Genomic DNA, 16,622 nt, shown 5'->3' with positions numbered 1-16,622 from the left:
ATCACAAAACAAAAATGAGTAGGAAACTCTGTGTCTAATACTTTACTTCACCAGTTCTCTAGATAAAATTACCTGGTGCTGCCACAGTCCCATCACCTTTCATGTCAAAACCGAGAAACAGTTGATTTAAAAAGAGAGAGCTGGGGCTTCCCTGGTGGCGCAGTGGTTGAGAATCTGCCTGCTAATGCAGGGGACACGGGTTCGAGCCCTGGTCTGGGAAGATTCCACATGCCGCGGAGCAACTGGGCCCGTGCGCCACAACTACTGAGCCTGCGCGTCTGGAGCCTGTGCTCCGCAACAAGAGAGGCTGCGATAGTGAGAGGCCCGCGCACCGCGATGAAGAGTGGCCCCCGCTCACCACAGCTAGAGAAAGCCCTCGCACAGAAACGAAGACCCAACACAGCCATAAATAAATAAATAAATAAATAAATATTTTAAAAAAGAGAGATTTTCTGAATAACCTAAAGTATCTTGGCATAAATATGGTTTTTAAAAATAAAACTGAACATAAAGAGTAAGGATCATGCTAGGATTTATTCCACCTATGGTACGTTGAACTATTATCAATGAAAGAAAAATAGCACTCTGATCTTGTATTTACAGTAATATTAATTAGCCTTTAATAACATATCTAAGATCATAAAGCATAACAATACATATTGATTTAAAAGAAAAATATTCTCCTAATAAGAAAACTATTGTATGTCTCATTAACTTTGATATTTGTGGTAGGAAATTATTTTCAGGAAATTAAGATTTCTGAACTATGCTATAATCCTTAATTTAAATTTCACTAAAGGATTATTTAATTATTAGAGCGATCTTTTGCAATGTTATAGAGCTTGAATGTGATGCATGACAGTATTTGGACTCAGCTTCTATAAGAAAATGATCCATGGAGTAGTAAAACATGCTCTATATTCTTTACGATGTCCTTAAGCAAGGTGTAGGATTAGTTTCAAGTAGCCTATTGTCTAAACTGTAACAGGAAATGGGATTTAAAATAAATCTAAGAGTGTCAGTGTCCTCTATCACACGGGCAAAAACCTTTAATTTTTTTCTTTGAAAGTTAATATTATTTTAATATAGTTTCACTGCATAATACCAACAAATGGTCAGACTCTATACCAGGGTCTGACCATTTGGAAATAAAGAGTCCTTTGTGATTTTTTTCCCCTCAATTACATTACACAGCTGAACCAAAGCCACAAACTGATTTTGTACCAGTCAATCAGGTTGTGAAAGGCATTTTATTATTTTAAATTGACCATGAAGTTAAGTGAAATCCACCCTTTCACATTTCTTTAGGAGAGAAATGAGTTTTGACTCTTAGGGGAAAATGCCTACATTACACAATTTTGCTTAAGAGCTGAGACGTTGCCTCATTTTATATGCTTAAAAATCTCTATAACGGTTTATTTTTCTGGACTGAACCATAGTACCCCATCACTTCCCAGTCTTGAAATAACCTTGAAACTCATGAGAAGGCACTTGAAAGTGTAGAGACTCTTACCTTTTAATGACTCAATTACAGTAGAAGATCTATTTGAAATACCCTAAAATAGCCACAGTGCATTTATGGCAGTATTTTAAATACTTTAAAAATGTCACCCTTTTAAAGTACATGCAAGTGTCATACAGAGGTTTTTAGTTTGTTTTTAAAAATCATTTTAAAATAAACTGTTATACCTAAAATTGAGCTCAGTATATTTGGTCATTGTACAAATTAATTTGGTACTCAAAAGTACATTTATGGTCTTTATTTGGGCCTTACCCAAAAGCCCACATCAGATACCCAAAAGTGCACATCAGAATCACCTGGGAAGATCTACCAAAATATATATGCAAGGGCCTTATTATACTTACTGAATCAGAAGCTCTGAGAATGGTGGCCAGGCACTTATATTTGGAAAATGATTCCATAAGTGATTCTGATGTTAGCATGAAACTACCTGTAGAAGGTAAATGTGTTTACCTTCTTAGCATTAGTTTCATATCAATAAACATATATAAATTTTTACATATATGAGATAATTTACTAAGTATCATAATTTAGTTAGTAACTAGAAAAATACTGAGGTACAATGGACATATAAGGCAGTGTCTATAGAAATACATGTTCTGCAGCTAAAAGTCTTCTAGTATGTAGTGTGTTTACATAAGTGTTGAAAAAATACACATAAAATTTACTCTCTATTGAGATTTCCCTAATTCAATCTATCGTTTATTCATTTATCATAGCTCATTAAAACTGTGCTTTAATGTATATTCATTAACAGGATAAATCTCATGTCCTTAATTTTTATTGTACCTTGGCATGCCTGAAAATATCTGCTGGAGATTCTATGTAAGCCTCTCTAAATTCAATGATTAGAGCTGATAACTTCACAGGTAAAAATAATTATTCAGAATCACTGGATTACATTACTTGACAATACATCATATGTTTAAAAAATTCACTTAAATATATACAGAAGTTTATAATTGAATCTCCTCTGAGACATCAAATTTTGTTTAGAGATGAAAACAAGGTTTATAAAAAAATTTTCAGGCACAATAAAATATTTTTTCCAACTTAGCTCCAATGTCACAAAATTCCAAACATGTTAAAAGAAAGAAATCAAACCATATCTGATACAATTCCATGGGGCAAACTAATTCTGCAAAATGTATTTAAGCTGTTTTTTAAGGGGAAAATAAAGAGATTCTTTTATTAGCCTTTACGTTTGTTGTTTGTGTGAAATTGTATGTACCTATATGTACTGTGACCAGGTAAAGTCTCTCTTTTAAATTCTTTTTTTCAAATGGCTTAAGAAAAAATTATTCCACAATTATTGAATTAACAGGAAAGTATTTTAAAAATAATTTTACAGGCTGCTGTGTGGACCAGCAGATGGCGCCAAATATCCACGAACAATTTAACCAAGCTTGGTGTGTTTTTTTTTTTTTCCCTTCAGGGGAGAGCGGTGTCCGTCAGTAAATTGCTATACATGTATTTACCTTATACTCTTGGACCATTCCATTCTGAGTATCTTCAGGAGGTGGTTGCCAACTCACAAGAATTGCAGTTCCATTTCCATCATGCTTTGATACAGTTACACTTTGGGGTGGGGCACTGGGTGCTATGAAATTGTTTTAAAAAGTAGATACATTATGAGCACATTAGAGAACACTGAAAGCAGGCATTTAACATGTAAACAAAAACATATTAAATTTATATCCATATATGTATATGTTTTAAAGATGTATCTCAGCCAATCTGAATAGTCCCAGACTATTTGTTTTTCCTCGATATCGTTAACCTATTGTTATTGTGAGTTTTCCATAACCAAAGTTATACAGATTATCTCCACAAAACATCCCAGGAGAATTCCTCTTTCTCTTACCCTGTAACCCTAGTCCCATGTTCTCCCTAAAAATGTTCAAAAGTATAAAGATAAATACTAACCATCCATGTTACTAACTGTATCTTATAATTTATTGTAATCAAAGTAATAAAGACATTTTAGGAAAAATTCTGGTTATTTTTAAAGAGTATACTTGTGACATGTAACCTTTAACCTTTACGTAAATACTAATTTTTAATCTCTAGTTATAGAGTGTCCAAACATACTGGCTTGTCTAGAGCTGAGGGGTTTCCAGGGACAGGAGGCATAAAATGCTAAGCCCAGAGGGTCCTGGGCAAACCAAAACATTACTCACCTTATTTACAGATCATCACTCAAAATAACATTTGATAAATGAATGAAAAATAAGTAATGGAAAGACAAGCAAATGGAGGATAATTCCATCTTTAGATGTGAATTTTAGTTCTGAATAATTACATATATCCAATATGTTATTAAGTACACATTCACACATTTTTAGATAGGCCACTACCAAAGCAAGTCGAGTATAATAGAATTTTGGTCTTTAGTAGTTCTCATTAAATAAATTCTATTAGCAAAATACAGTGCTCACTATCGAAACAGTGAATAATTAATGGCACGAATATTATGACTTAATGTCATTAATATTTTTCCATTAAGTTAATAAAAGCCTAACAAAAGTATTGCAATGCATAGTAACCGCACATTTCGTTATACTTGCCTTCTTCTAGGGTTTTGGCAAATTTAATTTCACTATCTGCTCCTTGAAATTCATTAAAAAAAGGACGAGCCTTAATTTCATAGTTGACCCCTTTTTTGAGATCAGGGATAACCACGCTATTTTTGGTTGGAGTCCTGACTTCAAAAACCAACCACTCCGATTCACCACGGCTGCCTCCAAATGGGCGATAAAGAATTTTGTATCCTTGAATATACTGCGACTGTTGGTCCACCTATTAAAATGACAAATAAAAATGCAATCATTCATGTCCTTTTATTGACTTTTTAGAAAATTATGAAAATTAAATGTGACACAAGGCAAAAAAAAGTCTATCTGACTTCATTCCACAGTGTTCTAGTTTACGTAAAGTAGAATACTAAAAACACATCACTATCTTTTGTAATATGTCCGCTTTTTCAGCTTTTATGTATAATATTAGATATTAATTTCTATGCTTCCTGCAGAAATGTGAGGCATCATGGCACTTCCACAACAGACATCTAGAGGTAAGTCAGAGGGTCAAGGGGATGAGGAAATAAAATGTATTTTTCCACTTCCTAATTTTAAAAGACTACTTAATATTATTCAGAAATACTTTTCAGTTAAAAAAATTCATATGCTAATGATCCTATCATTATAGTATTATGAATATATAACTTGTGTTGTCTGAGACTTCATTACTGCAGCATAATATAAAATACACACAAGATGAAATTTTTCTCTGTTTAAAGACATTTTACCGCTACCATAATAAACAGCGCTTAGATTATAAAGTTATCATTGGTAGAGAGGTAAGCAACAGATATATAGAATTTAACTATCTGTTGCATCTCTCTATATATACATATATTTTTTTCAGGTAATGATCTTCCAAAGTCATCTGCTTATTAAAACTGAGATCAAACATTACAGCAGCAACAACGACTCACCGTCCAGTGCACTTCGACCGAAGAGGAAGAAAGGACGGTGGGGTTGTGGAGATGCAGTACAACATCTCCCAGTTCTCGCTGGACCTGCTTGTGATCCACCCCCTGACTTGTTGGGGGAACATCTGCAACAATCCAAGGAGACTGTGTCAGATCCCAGACAATGCAACTGACTTGAATGAAAGCATGGGGGAAACAATCCTTTCATTCATAGAAAATCTCAGAAAAGAAGAATCATTCCAACTGTGAAGGATAATTCCAACCTGTGATCCAGAATAAAATAGGAGGCAAAGATAACAATGGCAAACAGTAGCATCTGAGGGCTCCTCCTATGTAATGATCACTTTCTTGCCAAGGATGAGAAACCTAGTGCAATCTCCTCTGAGTTTGTTACATAACCTTCTGTACTGATCCTAACTATGCCAGAAAGAAAAGAGCCAGGATTTGCAGCACAGCAGATGAGTAATGGAGAGAATGGAAACACATAAGTGAAAAGCAAGCACAAAAAGACATCCTCACCTTATAAGATGAACCTGGATAGCTTCCCAAATAAGATATATGATAAGTTAATGGTTATGATGGAGGATACAGGAACCACCAACAGAATAGGATAGGATAGGATAAGATAGAATAAAACAGAATAGAACAGAACAAAACAAATCTGATGAGAAAAGAGTACTTTAACATCTATTTAATTGATGGTTTGGTTTAGTTTAGTTATTGTATCACTGTCAAAAAGGTTCAATAAAGAGTTCTAAATCTCAAGAACACCAACATTTTTGGAAAGGAGACCAAGAACATAGTAAGAATTAAACTGCTACTAGTGGTCATGTATGTTGCGCTTTTTTCCCAACAAGAAAGTGTTCTGTTAAACTTACTAAAAAGTCTGTACTTGATAAAAATTGCCTCTTTTTAAAGAGATTTTCTAAATACAGACGCTTTGCTTTGTTTACAGTAGTAAAAGGGAACACGGGATGAATAAGAGAAGAAAATTAAGATTTTTTTAATATCCAGAATTCTCCTTCTCAAAGTACTGTATCTTGGCACATATATTCTGGATTACTTTCCATCGCATAAGCAACAGAAACAAGAATTTTAGTTTTATGAATGGTTAAATACTTTCAAAGAACTGAGTTTGGATAGAAAACAAAAACATGAATATTAAGAATGTGGTTGGGGCTTCCCTGGTGGTCCAATGGTTAAGACTCCGCACTGCCAGTGTCCAAGGAAGGGAACTTGGCTGCAGAAAGACTGAACACCTGCTCCAAGGCCACAGCATCCAGGAGCAGGCAGTAAAAGCCAGGCCTCTGGACACAACTCATGCATGCTCTTTTCACTACCCCAGACCACCTTATTCATGGGATCTAAGTTTCTTGGTTAAGAATGCAAGTCAACTGGAAGTTTATACCTCTTTGCAAACTTCCAGTTGCAAAATAAATGACTCACAGGTATGAAATGCACAGGGTGCGGTATGTAGTCAATAACTATGTAATGTCTTTGTATGTTGACATATGGTAACTAGACATTGTGGGGATCACTTTGAAATGTATAGAAATATCGAATGACTATGGTATGTAACAGGAACTAAGACAGTGCTGTAGGTCAATTATACTTCAAAAACAAACAAGCAAACAAACTCATAGAAAGAGAGAACAGATTGGAAAAAAAAAAAAAAAGACTTTGAGCTTCCACTGCAGGGGGTAAGGGTTCGATCCCTGGCTGGGAACTAAGATTCCCACATGCCTCATGGCATGGCCAAAAAAAAAAAAAAAATGAGGTCAGTTATATGGGAAAAGAATCTAAAAAAGAGTGGATATATGCATATGTGTATATAACTGATTCACTTTGCTGTACAACTGAAACTAACACAACAGTGTAAGTCAGCTATACTCCAGTAAGAATTTTTAAAAATGAGGTTGGTAAGTATGTTTGATGAAGTCCATGGAAGGCAGGCAAATGAAAGACATGACAGGACAAGAGTGCTATTCAAAACCCTTAGATGTAATAGCCTTGATTTATAAACTTATAAATAAGCAAAATGAGAAAACCTGAGATAGTTTTGGCTTCTCATAGTTTATCATACCTTTGGAATAGCTTTGGCTCATATTGGCCTTCAGGCTACCTATTATCACAGACTAGAGACAGAAAGCACTTGATTGTAACTTTTCCATCTCAGGCAGATTTACTTCTCTACTGGTCTCCATTGCTCCTACAACTTTAGCTACCATCTATCTCTAGGGTAAGAGTGGAGTTCTTGGAATAAGACAGATTTGGCAACTCCCCAACTTAGCAACTCGACAGCCATGTAATATTGGGAAGATTTCTTATCCTCACCATTTTTCAGTTACTTCATCTGTCAAATGGCAATATCAATGGAAGCTACTTCTGAGGAGAAGATTTCTGTGAGAACTGCATTTTTTAAGGCATATAAAGTCCTTTTCTTGAAGGTAGGGATTGGGTCAATTTTTATGAACCTAGAATACCTAGCACAGTGCCATACATATAGAATGTGTTAATAAACATTAGTTGGGTTAAAGTGAACTACTGTATGGAAAACACACACATATCATACATATTATATTAGCTTCTAAACATGTTCTCTCACATGTAAACTTCCATCCTCAGGGAATCGTCTACCTTTTAGGAAGTGTCTTAGTAATCATTTTCAAAGGTAACTACTATAATTTGCATGGCAATCTCTAATTTCTCTGGTTGAGGTAACATGCCAGTTAATCCCTTCATGAAAACTAGGAAAAATCCCTAGTGTAACCATTTTGGCAATAGAATATTATTTTAGAAAATTTCTCATCAGAAAGAAAAATGGAAAGTAATGTCTAATAATGTAATATTGAGACATTTATTAATTGGTCCCTTTATTGTTCTTGCTTTCCTTCTCCTCCTGAAAGAAATGTATTATAATGTAAAAGGTCTTCCCAACATTCAGAATTAAACTTGGAGGAAGTCTCAGATATGATTCTACTCCCACTATTTCCCAGTATTGGAGCTCCCTATACGTAATCTCCGAAGGTGGGGGGATTATCCAGGCCCCCCTTCATTATTTACAATAACTGGTCTCTTATTATCTATAGTATACACATATTCTGTACATTCTATGTCTGTGTGCATATTCTTTAAAAGATAGGGCTCAAGAATGCTGTGTGGACAGAACATGGATAAAGAATAGTAGTAACAGTGGCAACAACTACCCCCATCTCAGCAATGTCCACCCCCCAGCCCACCCCCACTTGCTAGGTGCTCATGTCATCTTCCTTGCATGATCAAATCTTGTATTTGGGAAAGCACATTTTGATTACACTGGGACAGGGCTCCAACTCCAACTGCGACCTGGGTCTACCTGACTCCTGAACAGGAAACCATGCCCTGGATCTGTGCAACTTTAAGACCCAGCTCATTCCTAGAAATCTCCACTTGGGGAAGACTTTTTTGCAGCCATGCTGCAGAAGTAATTAAAGAAATTATGCCTGCTCCCTTGTGAATCAATTTCCAACAAGTTTTTCGTGAATTCCCTCTACCCCTGGCTCTTCTCCTAACTGCTTACACATTCTGTACCCTTCAACCGAATTTTCCCAGGTTCTTCCCCAGCCTCCTGCTATGGCCTGACTCAGCTCGGCTTCAGTGTGTCTCAAAAGCAGTCTAAGAACCAGACAATGAAATCTGCCTCAATGTTAACTTCCACTCATTGGCTTGTCTTGGTGCCTGGAGTTAGAATAAGCATATCTTACTCTTAAAATATTAAGGAAAAAAAAGTCAAGCCTAGTCTAACATTGTTATTTTGGGGGTTAAATGTGCCAAGTCTTTGGATTTCTTTTCCAATGATGTGGTTTTCAGCCTTTAGTGCAGCCTCACCAACCATCCTCACTGTCTTCCTCTTAAAAGTCTACCTGAAAATGTAGTGCTCAAAATAGGACACATTACTCCCTTCGTGATCTGACCAGTTCAGATTTTGATCTGCATATAATTCTGCTCAGACTAGATTTGTTTTTTCGACAACTACTCACTCCGTTGGCTCAGATAGGTGTTCTAATTGACTTCCAACACTGAAGTCGTCCTGACACACCTGACACACACTCACATGTACTCTCTTTTGAAGCCCAGTATCCTCAGCCTATTCTTCGACAGCTAATTTTTTAAACCAAAGTTCAAGTACCGGACTTTTAAATTTGCTCCATTAATTTTAATATTTTAGTGCTGGCCCATCATTCCAGACTGTCGAGATACACTTAATTCTGGTTTTCTCATTCAGCACACTACCTGTGTTTCTCAAATTTTATGAACTTCCTTTGTTTTTAGTCCAGACAATGAAAGAAATACAAGTCAAATGACAGTCTTATGGCATATAATATAAAAGAAATATGAGTCCTGTATGTTCATAAATTGGCTAATTTAATCCTTGTCCAATCTTGTGGAGTCGGGATTTTTAGCCCCATTATATAGATGAGGGAACCGATGCTCAGGGAACATACTAACTTGCTAGTAGGTTGAAGAGCTGAGATGAAAACTTCTTTGATTTCAAAATTGTATGTCTGTTTCATTGTGTTTCCAGTTTTCCAGTTGACGTGGGTTTGTTTCCTTTAAGTTGTTCTACTAGCTATCATGTATAAAGGTAAGTTGATTAAAATTTTTTAAAAACTTAAATTAACTCACAGATAAAATGTTGACTACCTCCTCGCTTAAGAGTTGAGGATATATTTTACAAAAGCATTTATATGAGTATATGACAGAACTGCAGTTAATGAAAAACTTTTCCTAAGGTCTACTGGGTAGAGACCACAGTACTGGGGACAAAAGTTTAAGTTCACTTTACAGCTGTCATAGTTTCCACATTCTTTACAAATGCGTATCTAATATTGAAAACCTCAAACTGCCTTAAGGCAGGCTCCAAGAATATTAAAGCTACTGGTGAAGTGACTCATAATAGCAAATATATGCATTTGGGTGTGTTGATTTCACACAGCAAGAAACAGACATGGGCATGTTCTACAACTCAGTTCGCTTTCTCAGTGAATTCTGAAACAAAAAGTCCTTCCCAAAAGATTGCTTATATACTCACTGGAGAAGACAAAACATGCAACATGGCTGGCAGACCCTCTCCCAAACCAGGAAAAAGTAATTTAAATCTTTCAGTACTTTTGTGTGCAATTTGTTTCTGTCACTGTAACTAAGTTTCAATTTTTCCTTTGGAAATATACAAATTAAGATGGAGACATTATGATTCCTCTGTATGTTGAGAAAAGAATTTTATATTTCTAATTCCTACCATCTTGAATTACCTTTCTTTATTAATCTTATATTAATAAAGTATATTTTAATTGTGATGACAATAATTCAAAAAAAAGGTAAAGGTTGATTCAAATTCATCTTTTTTTTCAATATATAAATTTTACTACTATTAAAACATTAAAATAACAGGAGGAGCAAGAGGGTGGATAGGAGATAATAATCTGTTGAAAGCTAAAAATAATTCCTATTCATGAAAGACAATAAAAAGCAGTGTATCTAGAATGTGGTCCAAGTGAAAAAATTTCCAATTTCAAATGTTTTTAGAAGCAGCTTCAACATGTTCATTTTTCCTTTTATCTGTTTCTTTAACCCAGCTTTGACGAAAATATACATGATTTCCATTTAAAAGTTTAATAGATCATGGTTCACATAATTGGCAATGAAAGATAGGCGAAACAACATACAGACCTAAATTATTTTTTTCCATGCTTTGTAAGAGGTTGACTGGGCAGAGGGGTTAAGACCAAGTTCATCTTACAACTATCTCTTACATTTGTGTAATTTCCAGAGAGTATTACTTGATTATGGTTGCAATGTTCAAAACTCATCCAGGAGGTCATGAGTATTAATCTCAACATACATAAAATTTACTCAATTTTAAATACAATTATGTGATTAAAATTTTACACTCACATATAGTCATATTTAAAAATCAAAAAATTGAAAATAATACAAAAATATTCACATAATATTTTTGCTCATTGGATTTGTGATTTATAAAATGAAAAACATTTCTCTGTTATTCATCTTGTCCTGGAGAGCTTAGTCCAGAAAATAAGAAAGTTTGCAGACACTGTGTATTAAAAATTAATTGAGCAACTTGGATAATAGATCTATGTTAAATATACAATCCTAGCATGTAGTACAAATGATTTACTTGTAAAATTATAACATCTAAAGATAAGTAGATGTCTCAAGGCTGAGTAAATCAATATTTACCTTGTGTTTTCACTGGGTCTGATATCTGGCTTGGATCACTAATTCCATATGCATTTGCTGCCCTCACAAGGAAAAGGTAAATCGCATTAGGTTTGAGTCCTTTAATGGCAAATGTTTCTGTTTTCACATTCTCTGCTACGGTCTGCCAGCTGCTGCCAGATGCATGGCTAAGGATAGATACACAAGTTAGAACATGCATATTTAATGGTAAATCAAAAAAGAGAACAACTAGGAAACATCGTCTTCACTCTACCTGAAGGCTTCTATAATATAAGATGTTGGAGTTGCACCTGAATTCAAATTTGGTTGCCATGACAATGTTACTGTATTTCGGCTGACATCTGTAACTTCAGGTTTTGAGGGGGCACTAGGGATTAAATTTGGGTCGGTGGGTCTTGGAGGCTGAACTGGAACTCCAAATTCTAACAAAGAAGAAAAAGATGAAAGATGTTTATACGCAGATAAGCACATAAATGTAGATATCATACCCATCCACCTACTCAAGCATCAAGACATGCTCTTCATCTTTTTACCAGTGAGTAAACAACTGAATTTCAAGCTTTATTTTAAGGTAAAATACTACTGAATTTACCTTGGACTTCAATGTAAGCACTCCATGTTGCTTCACCACTGGGGGTTGATGCAATGCAGGTGTACCGACCAGTGTCACCCAGCTGAGAAGACAGATGCAAAATAAATATTTGGAACAATCAAGAGCTCACTGGGCTGAAAAAGCAATTATAGTTTTGTATATGGTCCATTAATATGGATAACTTGCATTAAAAAGCACTAACCAGAAACTTCCTCTTAATTTGTTTTTATTGAATGTGAAGTATAATATTGCACGAAGACAGAAGACAAAAATGTTATTCTAACTGTATAATAAAAATATAATATTTAAGTGCATTAACATCACCATTTTCTGTGTCGGGCAGTAAACAATGAGGTATATAACTTTAATTTCAAAGGGTTAATCTTTATTACTAATTTATAGCTTTATATTTAATAAGTCACGTAATAGGGCTAATAAAATTTAGCCAATGACTATTCTTGCTATTTCATATATTATCTGAGTTACACCCATATGGATATCAGAGATAAACACATATTTATAGAAAATGGATAGACACAAAATGATTTCTTCTTAAAGCATTCTCTCTTTTTTCTCATTTTATTTTTTTAACCTGTAACTTAAAGCAGTTTAGTAAGTATAAAGTCAAACTCCAGCTGGAATGATGCTCTCTCTTCCTTTGAAAGACTGACTGACAGAAAACAAACACAGGTCACATGATCAACGTTAAAATTATCAGTACCATAATGATCCCATATACCTCTGCCTAAGGTAATAATTCTATCACCAAATAATGTTGGATAAAGCAAAAATGCTGTCATCTTGCTCAGGCAGTTGTAATAACAAAGTCACCATCATTGTCACAAAAAAGTACAACATATTAACTTTCGTGGCACATAAAATGAACTGCTATGTTGATCCAAAACTCCAAAGAAGCCGCCCACAATAGGCAATAAAGCAATCGAAATGTATGTTTATTGCTGTCAAGGCTATTCTTTCATATGCCTCATGAGCTTGTCTGATCTTGATCTAAAATGAAAAGAAAAATCAAAACAAAAGAGCACGGTCCTGAAAGAACAGGTATGGGATGTGATGCCCTGGGAAGGTAAATCCCTAAATTGTTCCCACAAACCTGTGGGCTTTCATCATTTAACATTCTGATTTGAAATGTACATTCAATGTGTACATTGCTTTATTGTTTTTGTTTGCATGCAGAGTATTCTGTAATTGCAAAATTCTGAACCAAATATTCACAATAAAAGAACTCTTCAAGTACATGGCACATAATATGGTACTGGAAAATATCTTTGAAAAATGCTTTATGGAATGAATGTATCACATCACCACTTGGAAGGTATTTTTATCTCCCACAAATCCTCATCCTTTTCTCCTCCATATAAAACCTTAAACTACTTGCCATGGGCTAAATTATGAGTCAAATCATCTTTAATATACATAGTGAAATGTCTGAAAGAATAATGCATCAAATTAAAAGTATATTAATACTGTTATTAACATTTCATTGATTCTAAAATTTGAGACTTCAACACTAGTTGCTGGAGGCAGAAACAAAGTGGAACAAATGGGAAACCCAGGGTGTCATTTCAAGTTACCTTAGCATATCGGATCTGTAGTGCTCCGGTCTCCAGCTGTTTGATTCGAGAATCTTGGGTTGAAACAAGGACTCCATCCTTTCTCCACAGAATTGTGGGCACTGGACTGCCTGTGGCCACACAGCTGAGCACTAAAGTACCATCCACTGCTACAGTCTGATTCACAGGACCTTGTCGAATGACTGGGGGAGGTCGGTCTGCGATCACTGCCAGAAGAAACAACAGGAAATAGATTTCTGCAACTGGAAGCAATTTTCTAATTATCCAAACAACAGCAGTTGCTCTAGGCTTTGAAACAAACTAATTAAACAAGTAATTAAAGTAGGAGACATGCATTATTCAGAATGCATTTCTATGATGCACTGATTCAGAATATTAAAATGAGACACAATGTACTCCTTTCAAATGACCAACCACTGACTAGGCTTGCTGCATTGTCAAGGGACCTACTTAACTTAAGAGTTCAGAGACTAAATAAGGATTGTGGATGGTGAAAGAAATGTATAGTGGAGAAAAGTGGAATACTGTGCTTTTTAAACTTTAAAATATGTAAAACACAAAACACAACAAAAAACCCATTTACCCCAAGGAAACGTGTAAGACAGATTTTCATAAATGAACCATAACCAACTTGATAATCTTTCTGAGTCCAACAGAAAGAATGATGGTATCATACCAGCATGCTTGACAATTCTGGATTCAAAAATGTGCTTTGGACTTTGATAACTGACCAATCAATATGACTGAGCTCTTTTTATCTTGGAATTTTTTTCTATTAAAAGAGTACATAGTGAATTCAGAGAAACTGGAAAACTGTCTAAAAATATTCTTGGTAAGCTAATCCAAAAATATAATTGAAGTGGATATCCTAACCCAGGATATAACACACTTCCATATCAGAATTATAGGAATGGGAAGACACTTTCGCTAAATCTATCACCTTAACAGTTTTAATGTCCCATGGAAGGAAACAATGGAAGGCATTTTTATAACATATAAATAAAATTACTCTTATTATATGAAAAAATCTAAAACCTAAAAACTTTATCTGAGATAATAAAGTCATAATTTTAGGGAAAAATCCAAAACAACTGTAGTGGAACTAGTATAAATCCTGCATTAGAGATGTTCTGATCTCCTGACATAGGCAATTTAGGTGAAGTTCCATAGATAGTTTTTTAAATGAATAAACATTAAAAATAAAGTTCGGTTTTCATTATTAAACTTTAAAATTCTGAATATTAGTTTAAAATTTTTCAAGTCACAAATATGCAAAAGACAACTCTAAGAAATTGCCTGATTAAACAAAACTGGTTGCCAGAGTGACTAAATTTTGGATGCAACCATTTGCAAAGCTGGATGTGTCATGTTCAAAGTTTTATGCACCAAAGATTTTTCACAAGCTGGAGTCACACTTCAATTTGTTCCTCATTTATCATGCAATCAATAATTATTAGTTTTGGGCATTCAATCTAAGAAAAACAAGAAAGCAAGAAAGTGAAATCAGCAACTGTGCATTTTCACTCCACCCTTCCAATTCTCTTCCATCCTTGGTTGCTAGTGTGAAATCTGTTAATACCGTGGAGGTGTATTAGAAGGCTGGAGTTTGAAACTTGGCAGGAGTGTTTCAGATACTCCACGGATGAAAAATATAAGCCAATAATTCCTTTGCTTAGAATTGTTTAATCTTTTCTACATTATCTGTTGAGTTTGGCTAAAATCAAATTAGAGGCCCCTCCTGGTAAGTATGAAAAAGTAATGATAAGTGTTTTAGTGCACTGGGGTTTTTATGACTCTACCACCTGTGTTCCCTTGATTATAAGAATGAATGAATATTTATTTCCAGATATTAATTGAATTAGTAACAGAGTGTTTCTTTATAACTGATTACAATAAAGTCCAGTAACAGAGTGGTTTACATTTCATAGTCTTGTTATATTTAGAAACAATCCAATATCTGGGGATTTATTCAACTTTCTACATCTTTACAGTTCTTTGATATTTGCATCATATTTAGCGTCATCCTCACTTCCTTATCCTATCCCAACCCAGTTTAATGATGTTGTTTCTCTGTTATTGATTTCTTCCTGGTTTACACTGGGTAGTTTACAAAAATAAAGCAAGAAAAGAGGAGCAGCGTTGATTATCAGGCTACACCATCTGTCACGTGTCTTTAGGCAAATTCCTTAAATTATCTAAGTCTCAGTTTTTTATCTGTAACATGAGGATAATAATACTTGTTCTAACCAGCTCAGGGGATTGCTATGAAGATATAAATGGAATAATAAATATTCGATGTACTTTGCTAATTGCAAAAAGTTAGACAATTATATGAATTGTGATATCACAATTGATCCTTTTCTATAAAATAGTAATATGTAAATCAGAGGTTAAAAAGTTCATTAAAGCAATTTTATGTTTTTAGGTAAAGACAATGAAACATTTTGGTGTTGTCACAGATTAGAATAAAATACTGATGAAATGTTCAAAGTTACACAAATTAAAATGCATAGTGCATTTAGCAGTCAACACTAAGTTTAAGATTCATGAGAAAAACTTCAAATAAAGAGTCTAATATCTCACATTTGGATTATTAAAATGAATTATCAGGTAATAAAATAGGATGTGTAAGACACAGAAATATGATTTAAAGAAAGTAAGTGCATGGACTTTGTAATCAGAAGGACGTAGCGCTGTAAAAAGAAAATGTTCCATATTTGTGCTCTCCAATAAAGAAGCTGAGGGCTTCCCTGGTGGCGCAGTGGTTGAGAATCTGCCTGCCAATGCAGGGGACACGGGTTCGAGCCCTGGTCTGGGAAGATCCCAAATGCCGCGGAGCAACTAGGCCCATGAGCCACAAGTACTGAGCCTGCGCGTCTGGAGCCTGTGCTCCACAACAAGAGAGGCCGCGATAGTGAGAGGCTCGCGCACCGTGATGAAGAGTGGCCCCCGCTTGCCGCAACTAGAGAAAGCCCTCACACAGAAACGAAGAGCCAACACAGCCAAAAATAAATAAATAGAATTTAAAAAAAAATCAACTTTGTTTCTATATACTAGCAATTAACATGTGGACACAAACATTAAAATATAATATTAAAAAAAAAAAAGAAGCCGAGAGCTTCAAGTGGCTACTGAGCACCTGAGTGTGGCTGGTGTGATTGAGGAACTGGATGTGTAGCTTTA

The 16,622-nt window shown here is 34.9% G+C and overlaps 1 protein-coding gene across 1 annotated transcript in view; it reads right to left on the bottom strand.

The window, feature by feature from the left end:
* Positions 1-16,622, bottom strand: part of ROBO1 (roundabout guidance receptor 1) — a 913,964-nt gene that overhangs the window by 58,685 nt on the left and 838,657 nt on the right. The window contains exons 10-16 of the mRNA XM_082460666.1: positions 13,440-13,645; positions 11,848-11,929; positions 11,509-11,677; positions 11,256-11,422; positions 5,019-5,140; positions 4,090-4,321; positions 3,001-3,122 (exon numbers count right to left, since the gene is read on the bottom strand). Of these exons, the coding sequence (XP_082316792.1) occupies positions 3,001-3,122; positions 4,090-4,321; positions 5,019-5,140; positions 11,256-11,422; positions 11,509-11,677; positions 11,848-11,929; positions 13,440-13,645 (1,100 nt within the window). The remainder of the gene's footprint in view (positions 1-3,000; positions 3,123-4,089; positions 4,322-5,018; positions 5,141-11,255; positions 11,423-11,508; positions 11,678-11,847; positions 11,930-13,439; positions 13,646-16,622) is intronic.

The sequence above is a fragment of the Balaenoptera physalus genome (assembly GCF_965194825.1).
Source record: "Balaenoptera physalus genome assembly, chromosome: 4".
Lineage (NCBI taxonomy): Eukaryota > Metazoa > Chordata > Mammalia > Artiodactyla > Balaenopteridae > Balaenoptera > Balaenoptera physalus.
This window is presented reverse-complemented; position numbering and strand designations above follow the sequence as displayed.